Source organism: Mirounga angustirostris, unplaced genomic scaffold (assembly GCF_029215605.1).
Source record: "Mirounga angustirostris isolate CCGP_5_RB_7025 unplaced genomic scaffold, mMirAng1.0.hap1 SCAF_2, whole genome shotgun sequence".
NCBI classification, from domain to species: Eukaryota; Metazoa; Chordata; class Mammalia; order Carnivora; family Phocidae; genus Mirounga; species Mirounga angustirostris.
In genome coordinates, this window is record NW_026991710.1 from 13,742,524 (window position 1) to 13,762,329 (window position 19,806).

The 19,806-nt window shown below is 45.0% G+C and overlaps 1 protein-coding gene across 6 annotated transcripts in view; it reads right to left on the bottom strand.

The window, feature by feature from the left end:
• The window catches only part of FAM184B (family with sequence similarity 184 member B), a 141,758-nt gene that overhangs the window by 67,664 nt on the left and 54,288 nt on the right, over positions 1-19,806 (bottom strand). For all 6 annotated transcript variants that reach the window (XR_010409313.1, XR_010409312.1, XR_010409314.1 and 3 more), the window contains exons 2-5: positions 8,639-9,391; positions 7,736-7,871; positions 6,392-6,531; positions 5,675-5,881 (exon numbers count right to left, since the gene is read on the bottom strand). Coding sequence is in view for 3 of the 6 variants with exons in the window: in XM_064584326.1 (XP_064440396.1) it covers positions 5,675-5,881; positions 6,392-6,531; positions 7,736-7,871; positions 8,639-9,391 (1,236 nt within the window). In the remaining 3 variants the exon portion in view is untranslated. The remainder of the gene's footprint in view (positions 1-5,674; positions 5,882-6,391; positions 6,532-7,735; positions 7,872-8,638; positions 9,392-19,806) is intronic.

The following is a 19,806-nucleotide window of genomic DNA, read 5'->3' on the forward strand; positions in this document are numbered from 1 at the left end:
TTCTATAGTTGCGTTGTTAGTGTATAAGAAAGCAACTGATTTCTGTGTATTGATTTTGTATCCTGCTACATTACTGAATTGCTGTATGAGTTCTAGTAATTTGGGGGTGGAGTCTTTTGGATTTTCCACATAAAGTATCATGTCTTCTGCGAAGAGAGAGAGTTTGACTTCTTCTTTGCCAATTTGAAAAAATTTAATTTCTTTTTGTTGTCTGATTGTTGTTGCTAGGACTTCTAGTACTATGTTGAACAATAGTAGTGAGAGTGGGCATCCTTGTTGTGTTCCTGATCTTCACGGAAATGCTCTCAGCTTTTCCCCATTGAGGATGATATTCGCTGTGGGTTTTTCATAGATGGATTTTTTGAACTTGAGGAATGTTCCCTCTATCCCTATACTCTGAGGAGTTTTAATCAGGAAAGGATGCTGTATTTTGTCAAATGCTTTTTCTGCATCAATTGAGAGGACCATATGGCTCTTCTCTCTCCTCTTATTAATGTGTTCTATCACATTAATTGATTTGCAAATGTTGAACCACCCTTGCATCATGGGGATAAATCCCACTTGGTCATGGTGGATAATCCTTTTAATGTATTGTTGGACCTATTAGCTAGGATTTTGTTGAGGATTTTGGAAACCCTATTCATTAGGGACATCAGTCTGAAATTCTCCTTTTTGATGGGGTCTTTGCCTGGTTTGGGGATTAAGGTAATGCTGGCCTCATAGACTGAGTCTGGAAGCTTTCCTTCTGTTTCTATTTTTTGAAACAGCTTCAGGAGAGTAAGTATTATTTCTTCTTTGAATATTTGGTAGAATTCCCCAGGGAATCCATCAGGCCCTGTACTCTTCTTGTTTTTTGAGAGGTTTTTATCACTGCTTCAATCTCGTTACTGATTATTGGCTTATTCAGGTTGTCAATTTCTTCCTGTTTCAGTCTTGGCAGTTTATAAGTTTCCTGGAAGGCATCCATTTCTTCTGGGTTGCTTAATTTATTGGCAATAATTGTTGATAATAATTTCTAATAATTGTTTCTATTTCCTTGGTGTTAGTCATGATCTCTCCCTTTTCATTCATGATTTTATTAATTTGGGTCCTTTGTCTTTTCTTTTGGATAAGTCTGGCCAGTGGTTTATCGATCTTATTAATTCTTTCAAAGAACCAACTTCTAGTTTCGTTGATCTGATCTACTGTGTTTCTGGTTTCTAATTCATTGATCTCTGCTCTAATCTTAATTATCTCTCTTCTAATGTGTGGCTTAGGCATTGTTTGTTGCTTTTTCTCTAGTTCTTTAAGGTGTGAAGTTATTTGGTGAATTCAAGTTTTTTCTACTTTTTTGAGTGAGGCTTGGATGGCTATGTATTTCCCCCTTAGGACTGCCTTTGCAGTATCCCATAGGTTTTGGACTGATGTGTTTTTGTTCTCACTGGTTTCCATGAATTGTTTAAGTTCTTCTTTTATTTCTTCATTGACCCAAGCATTCTTGAGCAGAGTGGTCTTTAGCTTCCAAGTGTTTGAATTTCTTCCAAATTTTTTCTTGTGATTGAGTTCCAGTTTTAAAGCATTATGGTCTGAGAATATGCAGGGAATAATCTCAATCTTTTGGTATCAGAATGTATTTATAATAAAGTTTGTGGTGCAACAGCAAGAGTCAATGAGTACAAAGTCAAAAATGTCACTCAGAGTCACCATCAGCAGTCATAATAACACCAATACTAATCAATACATGTGGTATTAGACCCCATGAAGGGTCACACTTCAGTAGTAAAGCTAAAATGGCACCAGAGCAAACACTACACTAAAGTCATCCTAACAAAGTTCTAAAAAGTCTGGAAAATGGTACCTCTTAACAATAAAAAGAATAAGTCTGGCAAAGATGAAGCTGATTCACAAGTAATTTAACTGCTTGCCAAAACAAAATTCAGCACTCAAGAAAGGGTGATAACAAAATGCAGTCTTTCAGTAAGTTAACACTCTTAATGTCCAGCAGCCAATAAAACATTATTGAATATCCAAAGAAGCAGGAAAATGGGACTCATAACCAGGAGAAAAATCCACCACAGGGAAAAGAAAACCCAAATGTCAGATGACAATGCTAAACGAGCAATTATAAACATGCCCAAGAATTAAAGGAAAACAAATAGAATGAGGAGAAAAAGGGAGACTGTAAAGGAGGATCAAATGGAATGCGGAAATGAAAAAATAAACCCAATAGGCTTTAAAAAAAGAAAAAAGATAAATGAACTTGAAGATAGAGCAACAGAAACTTTCCAAACTTTCCAAGCACAGAGAGACAAGGAGACCAAAAATAAATGACCAGAGCTTCAGTGACTTGTAGGACAATATCAGAAGGAGGGGAAGTCGGAAAAGAAGATGGCCTTAAAATTTCCAAACTGGAAAAAACTATAAACCCACAGATCCAGGACATTCAATGAACCCCAAGCAGAAGAACATACATACAAAAAATCATACATGGCATACCATAATCAAGGTGTGGAAACCAGTGACAAAGAGAACCTCTCAAAAGCGGTCAGAAAACAAAAGACTTATTATACACAGGGGGACTAGGAGGAGATGCCAAGCTTTCATTAGAAGAAAATGCAAACCGGGGCGCCTGGGTGGCTCAGATGGTTAAGCGTCTGCCTTCAGCTCAGGTCATGATCCCGGGGTCCTGGGATCGAGCCCCACATCGGGCTCCTGGCTCAGCCAGGAGTCTGCTTCTCCCTCTCCCTCTGCCTCTCCCACTGCTCATGCTCTCTCTCTCTCTGTATCTCTGTGTCTCAAATGAATAAATAAAATCTTTAAAAAAAAAAAAAAAAAAAGAAGAAAATGCAAACCAAAAAATGCTGAATGACATCTTTAATGTTTTGAAAAAAAAACCAAAAACCTCTAAACTTAGTATTCTATATCTAGCAAAAATAAAGGCAAAATAAAGACATTTTCAGATATACAACAACAGAGATAATTTGCTGTGAGTGGACTTACACCACAAGAAATGTGAAAGGGAGTTCTTCAGGCCAGAGCAACAAAGACTATAGAAATGGGAAATGGGAAAGGATAACTATAAGATTATAATCTAAAAATATAAATTTTATAAGAAATATTTTTTCTCATTTAAAACTTTCCCCTAAAAAAATAATTGGCTTTTTAAGGAAATATAAAAGCAATACACTGTTGAGTTTGTAAAATGCGTAAAGTAAAACATATGACAACAACCATACAAAGGTCAGGAAGGGATAAATGGAGATGTATTGTTGCAGGGTTTGTACGGTGAAGTCATATATACATGCATGAAGTAAATAGTATTTGGTGGCGGTGATAAATTAAAGGCGCATGTTGTAAATCCTAGAGCAACCACGAGAACACCCCTCCCGGATGAAAAAAAAAAGGAAAAAAGCGAAATAAGTCATTAGTGAAGATAAAAAAGGGAGTACAAGAAATAAATTCAATGAATCAAAACTAAACAGAAAAAGAAGTAAAAAGAAAAGAGAACAGATATGATAAAGAGAAAAACAGCAAGATGGGAGACTTAGTGATAACTACATTCAATGTAAATGGTCTAAAAGGCCCTCAAAAAAGGGGGGGAAGCAAAGCCCCACCCCAAACCAGGAGGGAAACATAATTTATTTCTACACGATTCATTTCCCAAATGGACTCATGCCCCCTGATTAAAGCCGAAATGGGACTTCTACAGTCAGAGTCAGGCTTGGCTAGCAGGTTACCCGGGCAACCTGTCGTTCTGGGAGAGCCATTGTTCCTCCCGCTGCCTGTGGCTCTGGATAGAGTGTTCAGCTATTTGTCTGAGCATTGGATTTGTGTGACCCCTCGCAGCTCATGAGAGGAAAATGCTTTCCACACAGCTGCCTCCTGCCCAGCGCAGCGGGGGGAAACCATGGGCTCTGGACTCAGGCTGTCAGGTTTTAATACTGGCTCCAGCACTCACTGAGTTGATATATAACATCTTTGAGCCTCCGTTCTCTTACCTCTAAAATATGAACACCCGTTGGGGCAGCTGGCGGCTCAGTCAGTTGAGCGGCTGCCTCCTTTGGCTCCGGTCAGGATCCCAGGGTCCTGGGATCGAGCCCCTCATCGGGCTCCTCGTTCAGCAGGGAGCCTGCTTCTCCCTCCCCCCCCGCCCCTCCCCCTACCTTGTGCGCGTGATCTCTCTCAAATAAATAAAATATTTAAAAAAATTTTTTTAAATAAAATAAAATATGAATATGCGTTTTGAAATCCTATTGGGAAGATTCAATGTGCTCCTAGGAATAAAGTGCTTTACAAAGTATAGTGAGCACACCCAAAATATGAAAAATAATAAAAAAAATATTGTAGGCACTGACCAATATTAACACACATGAGGTCACCCAGTGCACATGGTACCTAATCATAGCCATTGTTCATCGAACTTTTACTGCCTGTTGTACACTGAACTAATGGTTTTGCTTTGTTTTTTTTTAAAGATTTTATTTATTTATTTGACAGAGACATAGTGAGAGAGGGAACACAAGCAGGGGGAGTGGGGGAGGGAGAAGCAGGCTTCCCGCCAAGCAGGGAGCCCGTTGCGGGGCTCGATCCCAGGACCCTGGGATCATGACCTGAGCCGAAGGTAGACGCTTAACGACTGAGCCACCCAGGCAACCCTGAACTAAGAGTTTTTATATAATACCATAAGGAATCCACAGAACAAGCTCTCAAAGTATTTATCCTTATTTTAGAAATCATGTTTCAAAGAGGTTAAGTCATACTGCTAGTGGACATGTCACGACTCTGTAGACCATGACTAGTCTGGGTCTTTTGTGAGTTCGTTTATTTACCCAACACATACATTTATCAAGTACCTACTACTCCTCACCACCGCACAACACTGCATTCCTCAGGGCTATATGATCGTCTTTCAGCAGAATCAAAGCTGATAACACAGGCTCTCGCAGGATAAAGAGGCTATGTTCACAATATTATTGATTTACACTTCATTCTTTCCCTAAAACATCACAAATGTTATTTGCTTTTCCCAACAGACATGAAGAGATGAGGCTTTGCATTCCTTCTCAGCAGAAAGCTGCCCCCTTTGGTGGGAAGTTGGAACAGTACCCAGAGGCTGAGAATCTTCTCTCACATTGGCAAGCCACTGATTAATGACCTGCATCTGCCTATTAGGCCCCCAGGCATGTACTATGCTTTGTGTTTTCCACACAGATTACCTCATTTAATCCTCACAGCTACTCTAGGAGGTGCTATTATCATCATCTGCTTGCATGCTTCAGGCATGCAAGTTTTTCCTCTGAGGGGCCGGCGCTCAGTAACCCACTGGACTCACAGAGCTGGAGGGTGGCAGCGCTGGGATGTGGATCCAGGCAGTCGGGCTAGGGCCTGAGGGCGTGCTTCATGTTATTTCTCTCTGTTTTTGCTGAGGAGACTTGAATGTCCCTCAGTTAAATGCTCAGAGGATACAATTCTACCTCATGTCAATGACTCTAGGCCCTACCTGCTCACAGCCTTAGGGGTGTCCCTGTCTCCTTCAAAACACCCTCAACTTCCTTGGTCAGACAAATAACGGAGATGTGTACAGAGCAGGAGCTCAGTAAGTGTCTGAGGAAGGGACGAAGAAATACAAGAGAAAAGGAGGGCGGTAGAGGAGAGGAGAATGAATCTGAACAGAGTCTATGGGAGGAGATCCCACCTTCTGCAGCTTCCTCCTCTCTGCCTCCACCGATGAGCGAACAGACTTGATTTCTAGGGTGTGCTTCTTCACTAAGTCTTCCAGTCGCTTCACTAGCTGGTCTTTGAGATGTTTCTTCTCCTCTTCTGTCTGATGTTTGATTTTACGAAGGTCTTCTTCATACTGTTGCTTCATATATTCCATCTCAATACTTGCCTCTTTCTTGGTCTAAAAACAAGAGAAAGGGCCTTGTAAACCTGCCAGCGTGGGGTGAGGCGCAGGGAATCACTGTTTCTCTTTGGTACAACGTTTACAACATTTACACACTGATTTTACCGCACATAGTGCAAGGGGCCATAAAGTTCATAAGACTATGGATCTGATATTCATGAGCCTTCACCTGTGGTCACGGGATCGATATTCCAGCCCACTCTAGTGGTGTCTAAAGAATGTTTTGTTTGTTTTGATTGGGGAAGAGATAGTGGGAGTCTTATGCAAGTTTCCAGTTTCCCAGGAGCCAACGACAGAAGTTGGGAGAATTCTGCTATATTCTTAGTCTCCTAATTTCAAATGGCAGGAAGTTAGCTGGAACTTCACACCCACACATCCACCCCTCAAACCATGGGACCTGCTGCTCCCAAGTAGCTCTGTCATAGTTGGGGATTGGCCTCTACCCGAAGCTCATTCCAGCAAAACCTCCTGTGACTTCTCCATTCCCAGGGCTGGGTCAAACCTTACCTGTGCCTCTGGGCCTCCTTTGGTGTACGGACACTCCTTGGGAAAATTTGGGTCCTGCTGAGGATGGAGACTGCGGCCTTCCAGGTCATTCTCCTTCCCTAGGACTTCATTCTCTGAAACTAGCTCCGTCTTCATGTCATCTGCAAGCATAAGTTTCAACATCATTTAAAATGCCCTTGACCTTGACCTTGTGTTCAAGGTATTCTGCAGTCAGGTACCTATTCTGCTATTCGACTGCTCTGCCCCCCACTGCCTGGTGGACTTCCTGCTCTGTGGCCTTCTAGTCCTCAAGCATGGTCAAAGTGGTGACTGTTGTCTTTGCTCAAGCAGCATCTTGAGTTCAAACGGTTGCCCTGTTCTAGCTTCTTAAACTAGTCATCGTCAAAATGTTTTGATCATGCTTTCTGTACGTCAAAAAAACCATTGAGCACGTTCCTGGATATATATGCATTCAAAAGATTTAAATGTAAAAGATAAGACAAAAAATAAATATAACTAGAGATGCTCATTGTTTTCTTTCCCATATTGTCAGGAGGTATCCCTGCCCCACTTTTGAAAACACTGCACAAAATCCTCCACACACTTCTGGTTCCAACTCAAACCTCTCCTCCTCCACACCTTTCCGGCCCATGGTGACTTCTTTCCAGGACGCTTCATTCCCCTGGTGCCTGGGCCACTGCATGATGCCAAAGCGTGCTCTGGGCTGTCAAGTCACTGTCCCATAAGGTCCCTGGGGGCAGAGTCCATGTTTTGTGCCTTTGTTATATCTCCTAGTATCAAGCTGATCACACCATAGGTATTCAAGAACTTTCTGATGAAGGAGTCTCCTCCTTCAGAGGAAGGCACTCTGGAGTCAGATATGCTGAGATACACACACCTGTTCTATCACTGACCCGTGGCCTTGAGCTAGCCACTTATCCTTCCTCAGCCTCATTTCTTCATCTGGACCACAGGAGACACTGACAATCCCCATTCACAGAACTATTGGGAAGACCCGGTAGCGTCACTGTGTGAAATGATGGGGGAAACGTGAAGTGTTGCTTAAGCGTGGAGGAGAAGCCAGTGCTGAGCAGTTCAGGCGTGCAGTGAGCCTGGTGAAGAAGTTCCTGGGGGGCAAGGGGTTCCGCTGCACCATGCCTTTAGCTCTCTGCACTGTGGCAGCTCCGGGGGGCAGCTCACCCATGCCCTGCCTGGACTGAGCTCTCCCACCAGGGGTCAGATGGAACAGCCCGCCCCTCGCTCGGCTCCCTCAACAGTCTCAGGGCTGCAAGCAGCACCAGCCAACCTGGCAGCTGCCATTCTTTCTGTAAAAACAAACAAACAAACTATTGCAGCGCCTCTCACCGCTTTTCTGCATCACGGGACGCTCCTGCAGCATCAGTCTGTCTTTGACAATAGCCAGCTTCTCTCCAAGTTTTTTTGCAGTGCTTTTCAGCTCTGAATTCTCCTGCCGAGCCTCCTTGAGCTGCACATCCAGGTCCTAAACAGACAGAAAGGGTCTCATTGCTCTGGGGACAGTTCGCTGTGGAGTCGCACAATGTGCACAGAAGTGGTGTCAGAGCTGAAAGGTGGGTCAGTGCATAGCAGCCGCTCTTGTGTCTGGAATTCAGAGGCTCCCGTCCACCCAACCCCTACTCACCCTGATGGGCTGCGTGCCTCTGGGCACGTTATTTAAACTTTCGGTAGTGAGGATTAAATGAGATAAAGTGGGCAGAAAAAGTACTCAAGGATTACTAAGGATATTAGCTGCTGCAACTTCCGGAGCCGGGGCTCTGTGAGCGTGCGGGGTTTGTCAGTGGTCAGTCTTGTGAGTGGTCTGGCTCTCTGCGAGAGCCAAGTCCCCAGGATGTTAGGACAGGCAGGTTGCTGGGGAATGAGCAGGGCTTTAGAATGAGGCTGGCCTGACGTAAGAAACTTATTAGCTGTGTGCCTAGCGAGGTTAGTCTTTAAGCCTCTCCATTTCTAGACAGAAATTATCTTCTCTGTAAACTGTAGGTGTCTAAGCTCTCTGAGGTCCGGGACCCAGTCCAGCCGGCCATGTGTCTCCCACCCGTAGCCCCGGGTCTGGCACACAGTAGGAATTCCATAAACATTTGCTGACAGAATGCAGTTGAACTCAAGGGAAATAAGAGGAGTCACGTGGATAGAAGTCAAGTGCCTTGCCCAGTGCCCGACACATAGTAAGCGTTAAAATTAGGGACGGTGTTTATGATCCCCTTGGAAAGCTATCAGGACGCCCCACTTTACCTGCGTCCTCTCCTTCAGCTTCTGGGCGTACTTCTTCAGGTCACTTATCTTGCGGCCTCTGTGCTCCAGATCCCCTTCCAGCTTCCTGACCTGGGCCTGCAGGGCCGACTCCTGGACCTGGAAGTTCTTGCGGAGGTCCGTCTCCTTCTCCTGCCACTGCCACAGGGCCTCGCTCACGGACTGCTGCATGGCCTGCCGGATGGCCTCGGTGTCCCGCTCATACGTGGCCTGCAGCTCCTCGGCCTTGCGGGCGTAGTCCTTGCTCAGCTGCTGGTTTTCCACGCGCAGCCGCTCCACCTCCAGCAGGACCTCCCGCATCTCCTGGCCGTGGCCTGGCTCTGCCCGAGGGTCCGGGCCCTCCCGGGAAAGCCGGCCCCGCTGGGGCGCCTCGTGGCTTGTCAGGGGCCGGAGCCTCTTCTCGTAGTCAGCCTTGCGCTCCAGCATCTCCTTGGAGAGGCTGAGGACCCGCTCGGCGCGCTCGGCCTCCACCCGCAGCTCTCTCTCTTTGGTCTCCAGCCTGCACGTGGCCGACTGCGCCAGGGCCTCCTGCGTCAGCCTCGTCTGCAGCTCCAGCGCGCTTTCCAGGGCCTGGATGCGCCGGAGCAGGGCCTCCTCCTCCGCGGGCCCCTGTTGCTGCAGGAGCCTGGCCTCGGTCTCTGCCACGGCTTTCTGGAGTTCCTCCCGGTGGGCCTCGCGCAGCGCCGCCACGCTGGCCTCCGCTTCGTCCTGGCGGGTGTTGAGGGCGTAAATCACCTGCAGGAGAACCCACAGAGCCCAGTGAGTGTGAGGAGCGCGAGCGTCCGTGAGGGGCCACGTGACCGGAGATGCTCCTCCTCCGTGGCAGTGACGGAGGGGGACCCCCACCAGCAGCACCTGAGGAGAGGATGGGTGTGGGAGTGATTTATTGGAAACTGTCCCCAGGAGAAGCCCGCAAGGAAGCAGGGAATTGGGACAGGGGTGTGGTGGAAGCCAAGTGAGGGAGTGAGGACACATAAAGGTCACAGAGGGGATCTGTGGCGGAGATCCCTAGCGGACCTCTGGAGGGCCGTGGGAATCCAGCAAAGGGCTTAAAGCTCCAATTTTTTTTCTTTTTAAGGTTTTATTTATTCATTTGAGACAGAGAGATACGGAGAGAGAGCACGAGCAGGGGGAGAGGCAGAGGGAGAGGGAGAAGCAGACTCCCTGCTGAGCGGGGAGCCCAATGCGGGGCTCGATTCCAGGACCCGGAGATCATGACCTGAGCTGAAGGCAGAGCTTAACCATCTGAGCCACCCAGGCGCCCCCAAAACTCCAATTTGTGGGGAGAAAAGACCACTTTGGGACACAAAACAGCCCCCTCAAAAAAACCCAACAAAACATCAGAAAATAGAATTCAGCAACATGTAAAAAGGATTATATACCATGACCAGCTGGGATTTATCCCAGGAATGTAAAGTTGATTTAACATCTAAAAATCAGTTCATGGAATATACCATATGAACAGAATAAAAGACAAAAAGCACACGGTTGTATCAACAGACACAGGAAAAGCATCTGATAAAATACAACACTCCACAACCTAGAAATGTATCCATGGTGTAAGACTGTTTCTCCATAACTTCAGGAACAAGATAGGGACACTTTGTTACCGCAGAGAATGCAGGAAGGCGGAAGTGTGGTGGGGCCCAGGGACCCACCTGAGCAACAGGTAGATGTTTACTGAAAGGGAGAAACTATAGGTAGGACAGGCATGGGGAAGAAAATCAGGAATTCTGTTTTGGACAAATTAAACTTTATTGCCTCCTGGGGCATCAAAGCAAACAGAGATATTTCTGTAGCTCAGAAATTTCTGGAGCTCAGAGGAGGAAGCCTGACTAGAGATGAAGGGGATATGGAATCAGGATAGCTTTATTGTTACCGCTGTTTGCTTGACGAGGGTCCAGAGTATATCCGCACACGTCTCTCCACAGGTGCAGGAGGGAAGGAAGAGCTGGGCAGAGGCGTAAAGAACTTAGAACAGGAGACTGAGGGAACTCACCTTCTACGCTGTCAGTGAGGATGGAGGGAAGGCTGTTTACGGACAGTGTGCTGATAGGGGGTGGTCATCTCGGGCTGGGGATTTATGTGGTAAGTGTGGCAGAGGGAGAGAAGGACAACGTGTTTTCAGGAGCTGGCAAGCTGGAAGGAGGGGGCAGAGGTAGGTTTTTGGTGGTGACAAGGTCAAGGGTGTGGTGAAGGTGGAGTAGAGAGTAAGGTCACTGGGCGCGAAGGGGTCAAGAGACTGAGAAATCAAGGGGCTGCGTGGGCCCCACAGGGGATGTTGAACTCATTGAAAATGACTGGAGAGGAGCTGGGCTGGTGGAGATGAGTGAGAGTCAGGGGCCAAACACTCCCCATCAGCTCCCTGGGGCATTGAAGATAAAAAACATGCTTCTGAAAAGTCCCCACCACACAGTTTCACACTTACAGATCCTTAACCTTTGTGAGGTGTGTGTGTGTGTGTTGAAGAAGGTCAAATGGCAACACTAGGGCTGACATCTGTGATACATTTAATAGCAGTTTGCCTCGAGACTGCACAACTTGAGAAAGAGGAAGCATATATCCACAATGCTGCCGAAAATCTATTTTTCACTGTCTATATGTGACCTAGCTATTGGCGGGTTGTCTGTCTCCCTCCCTAAAATGCAGGCTCCGTGAGAGAAGAGCTTGGTCTTCTTCGTTCCTTCCTATTCATCCCCAGTGCCTGGCTCAAGGTCGACCCTCTAAAAATATTTCTTAAATGGATGAGTGAAAAATCTCTTAAAAGGAGGAATCAGAGCTCTGTCTTGAACGAGGTAGTTGTAAAGGTATGAGATGGGCTTGGCATCTTGTGAATTCTTGGGAGAATAAGCACTGCCTTGAGAATTGTGAATCTAACACTCTCTGATGGCAAGAACAAGGGAAGGAATCCCCTTCTCCCTCCCAGGAAGACCCCGCCCCCCATGAAATAAAGCTGCTGTCCCCACAACTCTTCCCTCTCATCACCCTTGCACACGATTTGGCCACCTTTGGTTTCTATGGCTTCTCATGGCTTGCATCTAAGAGTGGATCTGGAGTAAGTGAATGTTGAAACTGGTATCCACTGGCTGTCATTTGTGTTAATAATAAATACCATTTTTCCAGAATTTACTGTGTGCCTAGCACAAGGCTAGGTGCTGTATACGCATTCAGAATCTCAGGAAATCCTCAGAGCAATGTTGCAAATTTGGTATTTTTCTCCCCATTTTAAGAATGAAAATTTGAGGTTCAGAGAAGTTTGTAACTTTTGCAAGGTCACAAGAGATAAGAAATTTTGACTAACTCTAAAGCACATGCTCGCAGCATAGTACTGCACTGTGTCTCATTGTCCCATTCAACCATTTATTCCTTTATGCATTTACTGCACTTCTCAGAAGTGCCTGGCTCTGTGCGGGGCAAAGAACATGCTGGTTAATAAGACAACTAAAAGTTGTGACCTCAAAAATGTTATAATTTAATGGGAGAGTCAGACAAATACCCGTAAAGTTTCAATACCTTGTGATAAGTGCTATGACAGGGATCAGCACCAGTTACTATGGAAACACAGACGAAGGGGTTTAATAGGAAAGAAGACTTCCCAGGAAAAGTTAGCCTTGCCTACTCAACCTTGGGGTGACCTGTTCCCTTTTACATGTCAACTTGCATATGGACAAGAACAATATGACTTCTGTGTGCTGTCTCATAGCACTAGGGAGGAAGTTGAGCGCACCATAGGTTCATAATAAGTAGATCTATTATGATCCTGTCACAGGTCATCAAGGATTTATGCTTTCTTTCCACAGAGTTGCTGTAGGAGAACAGCCAAGAGACCACATTTTGTAGCCCCCTTTTATCTGCATGGAACTATGTTGCCTAGTAATTGCCAATGGTAGAGGTAGTGATGTCATCTTGGGGCCAACGTTGAGGTTAAGGTGATGAGGAGGGTTAAGTATTTTCCACAGGCTCTTTTTCCCATCTACAAACTTCATGGACAGGACCCAGAGGCTTTAGAAGAAGGTAGAACACCAGATGGAAGGTACCTGGGTCCTCGATGACTGACTAGAAGGCCATCCACCCACCAGGAGCACCACCACTGATCTTTATATAAACAAGAAATAAACTATTGTGTTGGACCTCTGACATCTTGGCATTTATTTGTTCCAACAGCTACCATTACCCTAGGAAAACTCACGGGACTCAGCACATAGTCATAATCCTATGATTATAGTGAAAGGATACAAAGTAAACTTGACAAAGGGAAAAGATGAACAGGGAGCGGTCTGGAGAAAAGTAGGCTCAAGCTTCCAAGGGTCCTCCCCCAGTGAAGTCCTTTCCCAGTACAATCACACAGGACTTGCTTAATTTCCTCATCAAGGAGTTGTAACAACATTTGTGAAATACTGTTTACCAAATGAGCTCTTTAAAAGCTTAGCAAGGTTTTTACTGGAGGCTAGTCTAGTCAGGTAGGCAACTTCTACTGGCAATACCAAAATTGCAGACCCCCAGGAGGAAAGGAGGTGCTCAGCATAAATCACATCGTTTGCATAAACAGTTTAGGCATAGTGAGTCACTCTTTTAACAGTTTGGGTGGTGGGAAGCCTCTGGAGATCCAAGTTTCCAGATGCCAACTGAGGGCTACTTTGCAAGATGACCACTCTAAGCATAAGCTGTCTTGGACCTGCTATGTTAACTCTTTTCTGTTCACCTAACACCCAACTGATAAAGATTCTCTTCAGTAGAGTTGCCATGAGTAGATCTGAACATAAATGAGGTTTTCATGGTGAAGAACAAAACATCCTTGAAAAGGTTATTCCATGAAATTTGGCATAGGTGATTCAGAAGGATAAAATCAACTACTGGTGCTGGTGCTGATCTGGGAGAATGGAGTTCCGACATTAACTTATATCTGTAGAACAGAAAACTTGGCTGACGATCCTGGATATCATGACGCCACACAAGCACTCAATGAAGAAAGAACCCAAATGTTTGCAGAAATTTCTCGTGTGAGTCTTCTCTGTCTTGTGAAAGCTCTCCCCACATGGACACCCTTGAATTAACACAAGATCAGAGGTAGCTGAGAAGGTATCACACTGTGGGTGGGCACACAATATCTGAGGGCATTTTGGCTTACGCATATTTACTCATGGTGTCTCACAATTAAAAGTCCCCAAATAATCCCCATCAAGGGTCTGCTCCAATTGTTCTGCTTGGCTGAGATCCGGTTACAGGGCTCTAGGCTTTCAACAAGTGCCAGACTCACCTCCCTTTCCCCTAACATCCTTGCCCAGAAGGTTACTCCAAGGATAGTGTGTGCACAAACAAGGAAATATATTATATTATATTTCATATCATATTTCATATCATATTATATTTCTTACCCTCTTTTAATACACATACACATACACATTCATCTAGACCATGATTTTTTTTTACTTAACAATAGATCTTGGAGGTTATATAATTTTGTACATAAAGAGATGTCTCATTTTTATTTTTGGCTGCTTCATATGCCATTGTATGGATGTGCTATAATTTATCTTTCTGCTCCTTACTGATAGACACTGAGTTGTTTCTCCATGGTGAGTACTGATATGTTTTTTATTTCACTGTTATGAAGTGAACATTCTTTTTCTTTTTCCATTCCTGCCAGTAAACTTGAGATCTGCTCTTTGCTTATGAATGAAATTCCAGAGCTTGGCTTTAAAAAAAAAACAAAAAACCCACTCAAATCTTCATAGCTAATACAGAATTCTAGTGAAGAGATGGAAGAAGTCTCCTCTCCCTGTGGAAGGAGAAAGAGATGCCATTTTGTGTCATACAGCTAATTTAAAGAATTTTGAGAACATTCAAAAGCACCACACTTGTCTTCCCATGCAATATGAATGTTCACGGTTGTGAACTCCTGGGGTGACTCCACGGGGACATCCCGCCTACTTTCAAGGCATCCTCTTCTTTTTCTGCCCTCTCCACTTCCTCTTGCAAGTTTGCTCTCTGAGCTTGACCTCTCTTTCTTCTCCTGGTCCAATAGTCTGTTTTCATCTTAACTCCACACCCCCTCCCCTTGCCCTTTTTACCCTGGACCCCATGGCCAATCATCTCAACTACCTTCTTACTGACATCCTCAAACCCTCTGCCCATCTCATCTTTAGCCTCACATCCTTGGTATTCAAAAGAGCAGATCAACCCAAAAACCTCAACTCTTGTCAAATACTACCGGCTTGTCCTTAAGATTCCCAGCCTCTGAATCACTACATTGGACACCTGAAACACTGTTATGTTAACTAACTGGAATTCAAATAAAAAGTTAAAATTAAAAAAAGAAAGAAACTTGATCAGTATGGATTTGAGGCCATCTGGAACATTAAAGAAGACCTTGTTAGAATGAAAAAAAGATGCCTAATTTCATCTGTGTTCTCCACGCTGATACTTTAATCAATATGTCTCATATTCATTCCCTACTCCTTTTCCCCAGAGGGGCTATTTCAATTCTCTACCACATTTCATAGGCCACATCTCCAGTTCTTGGCCCATTCCTACTCTCCTTTACGACAGTGTTGTCTCTTGCTTTTTGGAGGAGGAATAGTTATTGGGCTCCAGGGCTAGCCAACCTGGGTTGGAGTTCCAGTTTTGCTTCCTCCTAGCTGCTGACCTTGGGCAGGTAATTCAATCTCTCCAGAGCTGAGTTTCCTAAGAGCAAAATGACATTAACAACAGCACCAACCTCCTAGGGCTATCCTGAGAGCCACATAAGACAATGCACAGAAACACCAGATACCAATAACTGCATAATTAATGTACCTGCCATCCAGAGAAAAAAAGTCTTGGATTATTAATCATGAACTGGGAAAAAACCAGAGTATTTGGTAGGATTTAGTGCAGTGTTGGGGCAAAAACAGACTGGTGCAATTGAGGAGAGAATGGAAGGCGGGGAAGGGGAGGTGATGGATGGGTGCCATTCTTCCCCAAAGCTACTGGTGAAGGGAAGAGGGATAGAGCAGGTAGATGGGCAAACAGGATCAAAGCAAGTGGGCGGGGCACTAGAGAAAGGCAGATGAGAAGAATTTAAAAGAAAGGAACCGCTGTAAAAAAGTAGAAGGAATTTCTCCTCCTGTATAAAGTATCCTTTAGCTCCCTACAAACAATAGAAACTTATCCCATTCATCTTTCTCCCAGTGCACTTTGCACCATTGATTGTTAAAGCCCTTTCCTGTCCCATTATAGACACTTAGGTGCTAGATGTTGAAGTCACATGTGAGCTTTATCAGAGTAAGGGACCTCAGCGACCCTCTCTGCAGGGCCCTTTCTATATTACGTAGTCCCCAGCACCTAGTACAATGCCTGGCCTGATTCAGATTCTCGGAGTGTTTACTGGTAAATAAAAGGAAGACTTTGTAACGGGCAGTGAGAGACTGAAAGAATAGGATTCGGGAAGGCAGATGGGTAGAGAGGCCCTGAAGTGGGAACAGACAGGAAGCTGACAAAGATAACAATGAAAAGACTAGGCTTGGAGTCTCCACTGTCTGAGTGCAGATCCTGTTTGTCATTCGGTGTGTGGATCCAGATATATTTGCTAGCTGTCTGACCTTGCATGTGCTGTCTTGCTGGGTCTCAGTTTCCTCATTTGTAAAGGGAGAGAATAAAGTTCCTGCTTTAGAGGTGACTGAAAGATTAAATGAGATACTGCTGTAAGGCGTATTGCATGGTGCCTGGTTCACGGTAAGTGATGTAGGAAAGATGTTGGAGTTTGGGGCCGATGGCCAAGAAAGAATTCTTGAGACATCTTTGGTGCACAAAGGTAGTTTTATTAAAGCACGGGGACAGGACCCATGGGCAGAAGGACCTGCACTGGGGTCATGAGGAGTGGCCCATTATATACTTCCAAGTTGGGAAGAGGTTAGGGATAGCAAAAGTCTCTAAGGAATTTTGGAAGCAAGGTTTCCAGGACCTTGAGGGGGCTAGCAATTGTTAGGAAAAGGTCATTTATTACTCCCTAGTAAAACCCTAGTCATGAGACCTTTCAGATGGAAATCGGTGGGTCATATGCTTGGGGGATGATTGCCAACATGTATCTTGGGGAGTAGAGATAAAAGAAGTTTCCAAAGGAATTTTTATGTGTTAAAGTAGCCTTACAGGATCCTGCGGGTCGGGCTGAGATTGCCTTTTGCCCTTAGCAATGTAATAACATCGAGGCAGCTGAGTTCCTAGAGGAATGTCACTCTGCCTGTCTCAGGGACTTGTCAGTGGGCTGCTTTGGGTAGTAAGGACATTTTATTTTTCTTTTACCTTTGTTTCCCACATCAGTGAGCACCTGATGAGACCCAGATGTTCCTATCATGGTTGTCCAGAGGGCACTTTAGGCCGGACAGAGGTCTTGGTGGCAATGGCATTTCTCTTAAGGAAGGCAATATGGTAGGAGCAATGGAGCTGGCTGGGTCCTCTGGAGTGAAAGGGACCGAGACTTACCTTTCTCGCAGCAGAGACTGCTGGTGGGCCCAGTATCTGGTTCTCTCCTTCATGCTTCAAAATAGAAGCCCTAATTTTTCCATGGGTAATTGGCCACATTGCTCAGCTTCCCTTCCAGCTCTGAGCAGCCATGTGACAAAGTTCTGCCCCGCTGGATAGAAGTAGACCTGTCATTCCTTTCTTCCAGGAAGAGCCCCCTCTACGGCTGAGCAGTCCTCTTGGACCACACAGTGGACACCAGGGGCTAAGGCTGGCAGAACAGAGCTAAGAGGAGCCGGGATCTCTGATGCCCAGCAAGGCCATGCCAACCCTGGACTGATTCCAACTGGACCGCGTTTGGGTTTTCTGTCACTCTCTGACAAACCTGATTTGGTTTGAGAGATATATATATATATATACTTTCTGACTCTTACCTTTTTAAAATTGCTCAAGTTCTTTAACTTCTCGGAGCCTGTTTCTTGCCTATAAAATAGACCTGGTTGTTTTTTTTTTTTTTTTAGGATCTGATAGGATTACATCGCTGAGGTGTCTGGCACGTAGTAGGTTCATTAAATGTTTCTTCCTTCTCTCTTTCCATGCTCTGCTCTCAGAAAGAAACATCTCCCCCCCCCCCTTTTTTTTGGACACACAATCTACTCCTCCCGCCCTCTCCGTCTACAATTATTGAGCAGAACCAGCGCAGACCCACCCTTCCCCTGGGCCTGGTGCCTTGCTTTTTTCACTCACCACCTACTCAACTGAAACATCAAAGGACTGGCCCGAGCCTCCCTTATAAATCCACCTCCTTGGTAGGGAGGCCAGCTTCAGAATCCATCAAGGGACATGAATAATTCAGCAGCCAAGAGAAATACTGAGCCAGTCCTAGCGTCTTCCCAGGGGTTTTAGAAATCCACTGCTAATGGTTTCAGCAGAGGGCCTGTGAGGGTCTTAGAGGTCTCAGAGGTTGAGAACTGTATTTTTTAACAAAGTTATAATTGATGTATTGTGTGCATGAGATCTTGAGGAATGTTTTCCTTTTTTTTTTTTTTAAAGATTTTTATTTATTTATTTGAGAGAGAGAGAGAGAATGAGAGACAGAGAGCATGAGAGGGAGGAGGGTCAGAGGGAGAAGCAGACTCCCTGCCGAGCAGGGAGCCGGATGCGGGACTCAATCCCGGGACTCCAGGATCATGACCTGAGCCGAAGGCAGTCGCTTAACCAACTGAGCCACCCAGGCGTCCTTGAGGAATGTTTTCCATCAAGTCTGGCAGCGGGAGTCAGAAATGAAATAAAGAAGAAAGAAAGGGAAGAATATTTATTGAATGCCCAGAGTGTCAGCTTCACTGGGCCAGGTAATTGATATAGGACTTTTCAACTAATCTTCTAACGATTCTACAAAGTGAACATTCTCATGCTTAGCCCTCTTTTGTAGATGAGGAAACTGACACTGGGTGGCCTAACTCCACATGAAGGGGTGATATAGCATGGTGCTCCCAAGGAGGCTTTACTGGACCTACTGGGCTGGGTTCTTACCATAGCTCTACCGCTTTCTAGCTGTGTGACCTCAAGTATGTGATTGAACCTCTCTGAGTCTCAGTCATGTCATCTATGACACAGAGAAAGCAATGCCTCCTTTGTAGATTTGCTTGGACATTAAAATGACATAATGAACCAAAAATCCTAACAGTGTTCCTAGCACACAGTAAACACTTGAGAAATGCTATTTGTTATTATTTTTACTATTATTGATATTATGGCCAAATGTCATTGAGCTAAAAAGTGAGGGTGCTGGGATTTAAACACAAATCTTTCCGGATCCCAAATTAAAAGAAATAGAACCATAACTACGTGGTTAGAATAAAGCTGGTAATGGTCTCCTTTCGAGATTTTTTTTTTTTTTTTTTTTTTTTTTTTTGCAGCATTTCATACATTTGCAGAATTTACCAGGCATGCTGCTGAGCACTGGAAAAACGGAAGAAATAAAATCATTCTGTTTAGGAGCTTAGATCAGATATGGTAGATTGTATTATTTGTCCACCTTTTTCCTTCCTGGTCCTTCCCTTCCTGGTCCTGACCCCCGTCTGTGGACCTCATTTACTTTTTCTTCCTTTTTGGGCTTGGCTTATAACTTGCTTTGACGAATGGAATTTAAGTGGACTTGTTGCAAACAGAGGCTTGAAATGTGTTTGTGTTTCGGCTTCCCCTCTTGTGCTTCTACGCTCTACCACTAGAGGAGTGTAGATGCAGGGTGGCCACAGTTCCCAGAATGAGAGACGCGTGGAACAGTCCGGACCCCAGTTCAAAGCCTGACGCTCTCCTGGCTCAGCCAAGCCCAGCAGAGAGCCGCGGAAGAGCAACCAATCTGAGCATGAAATAAATTACCATCGTTGTAGGCCACGGAGATTTTAGGGCTGTTTATAACACAGAGTTATTGCCGGAATACACAAAGAGAGAGAGAGACAAGTGAGCCAACTAGTAAATTTAGGAGTATCTGAGGTGCTTTGTTAGCAGTTTGCAGGGGCGCAGGGAAAAGCACCGGAAGCAAGGGTCACTCTTGCCCTTCCTTCTGGCACCATCCTTAATGGGTCACTCCTATCAACGTAAAAATGTGCTGTGATTTTTCTCGTTAACAAAAATCCTTCTTAATCCCAGCCCCCCATTTTTCTGCACCCCTTTATAAAGACTTCTCAGGTGCTTTGTTTATCCCTCTT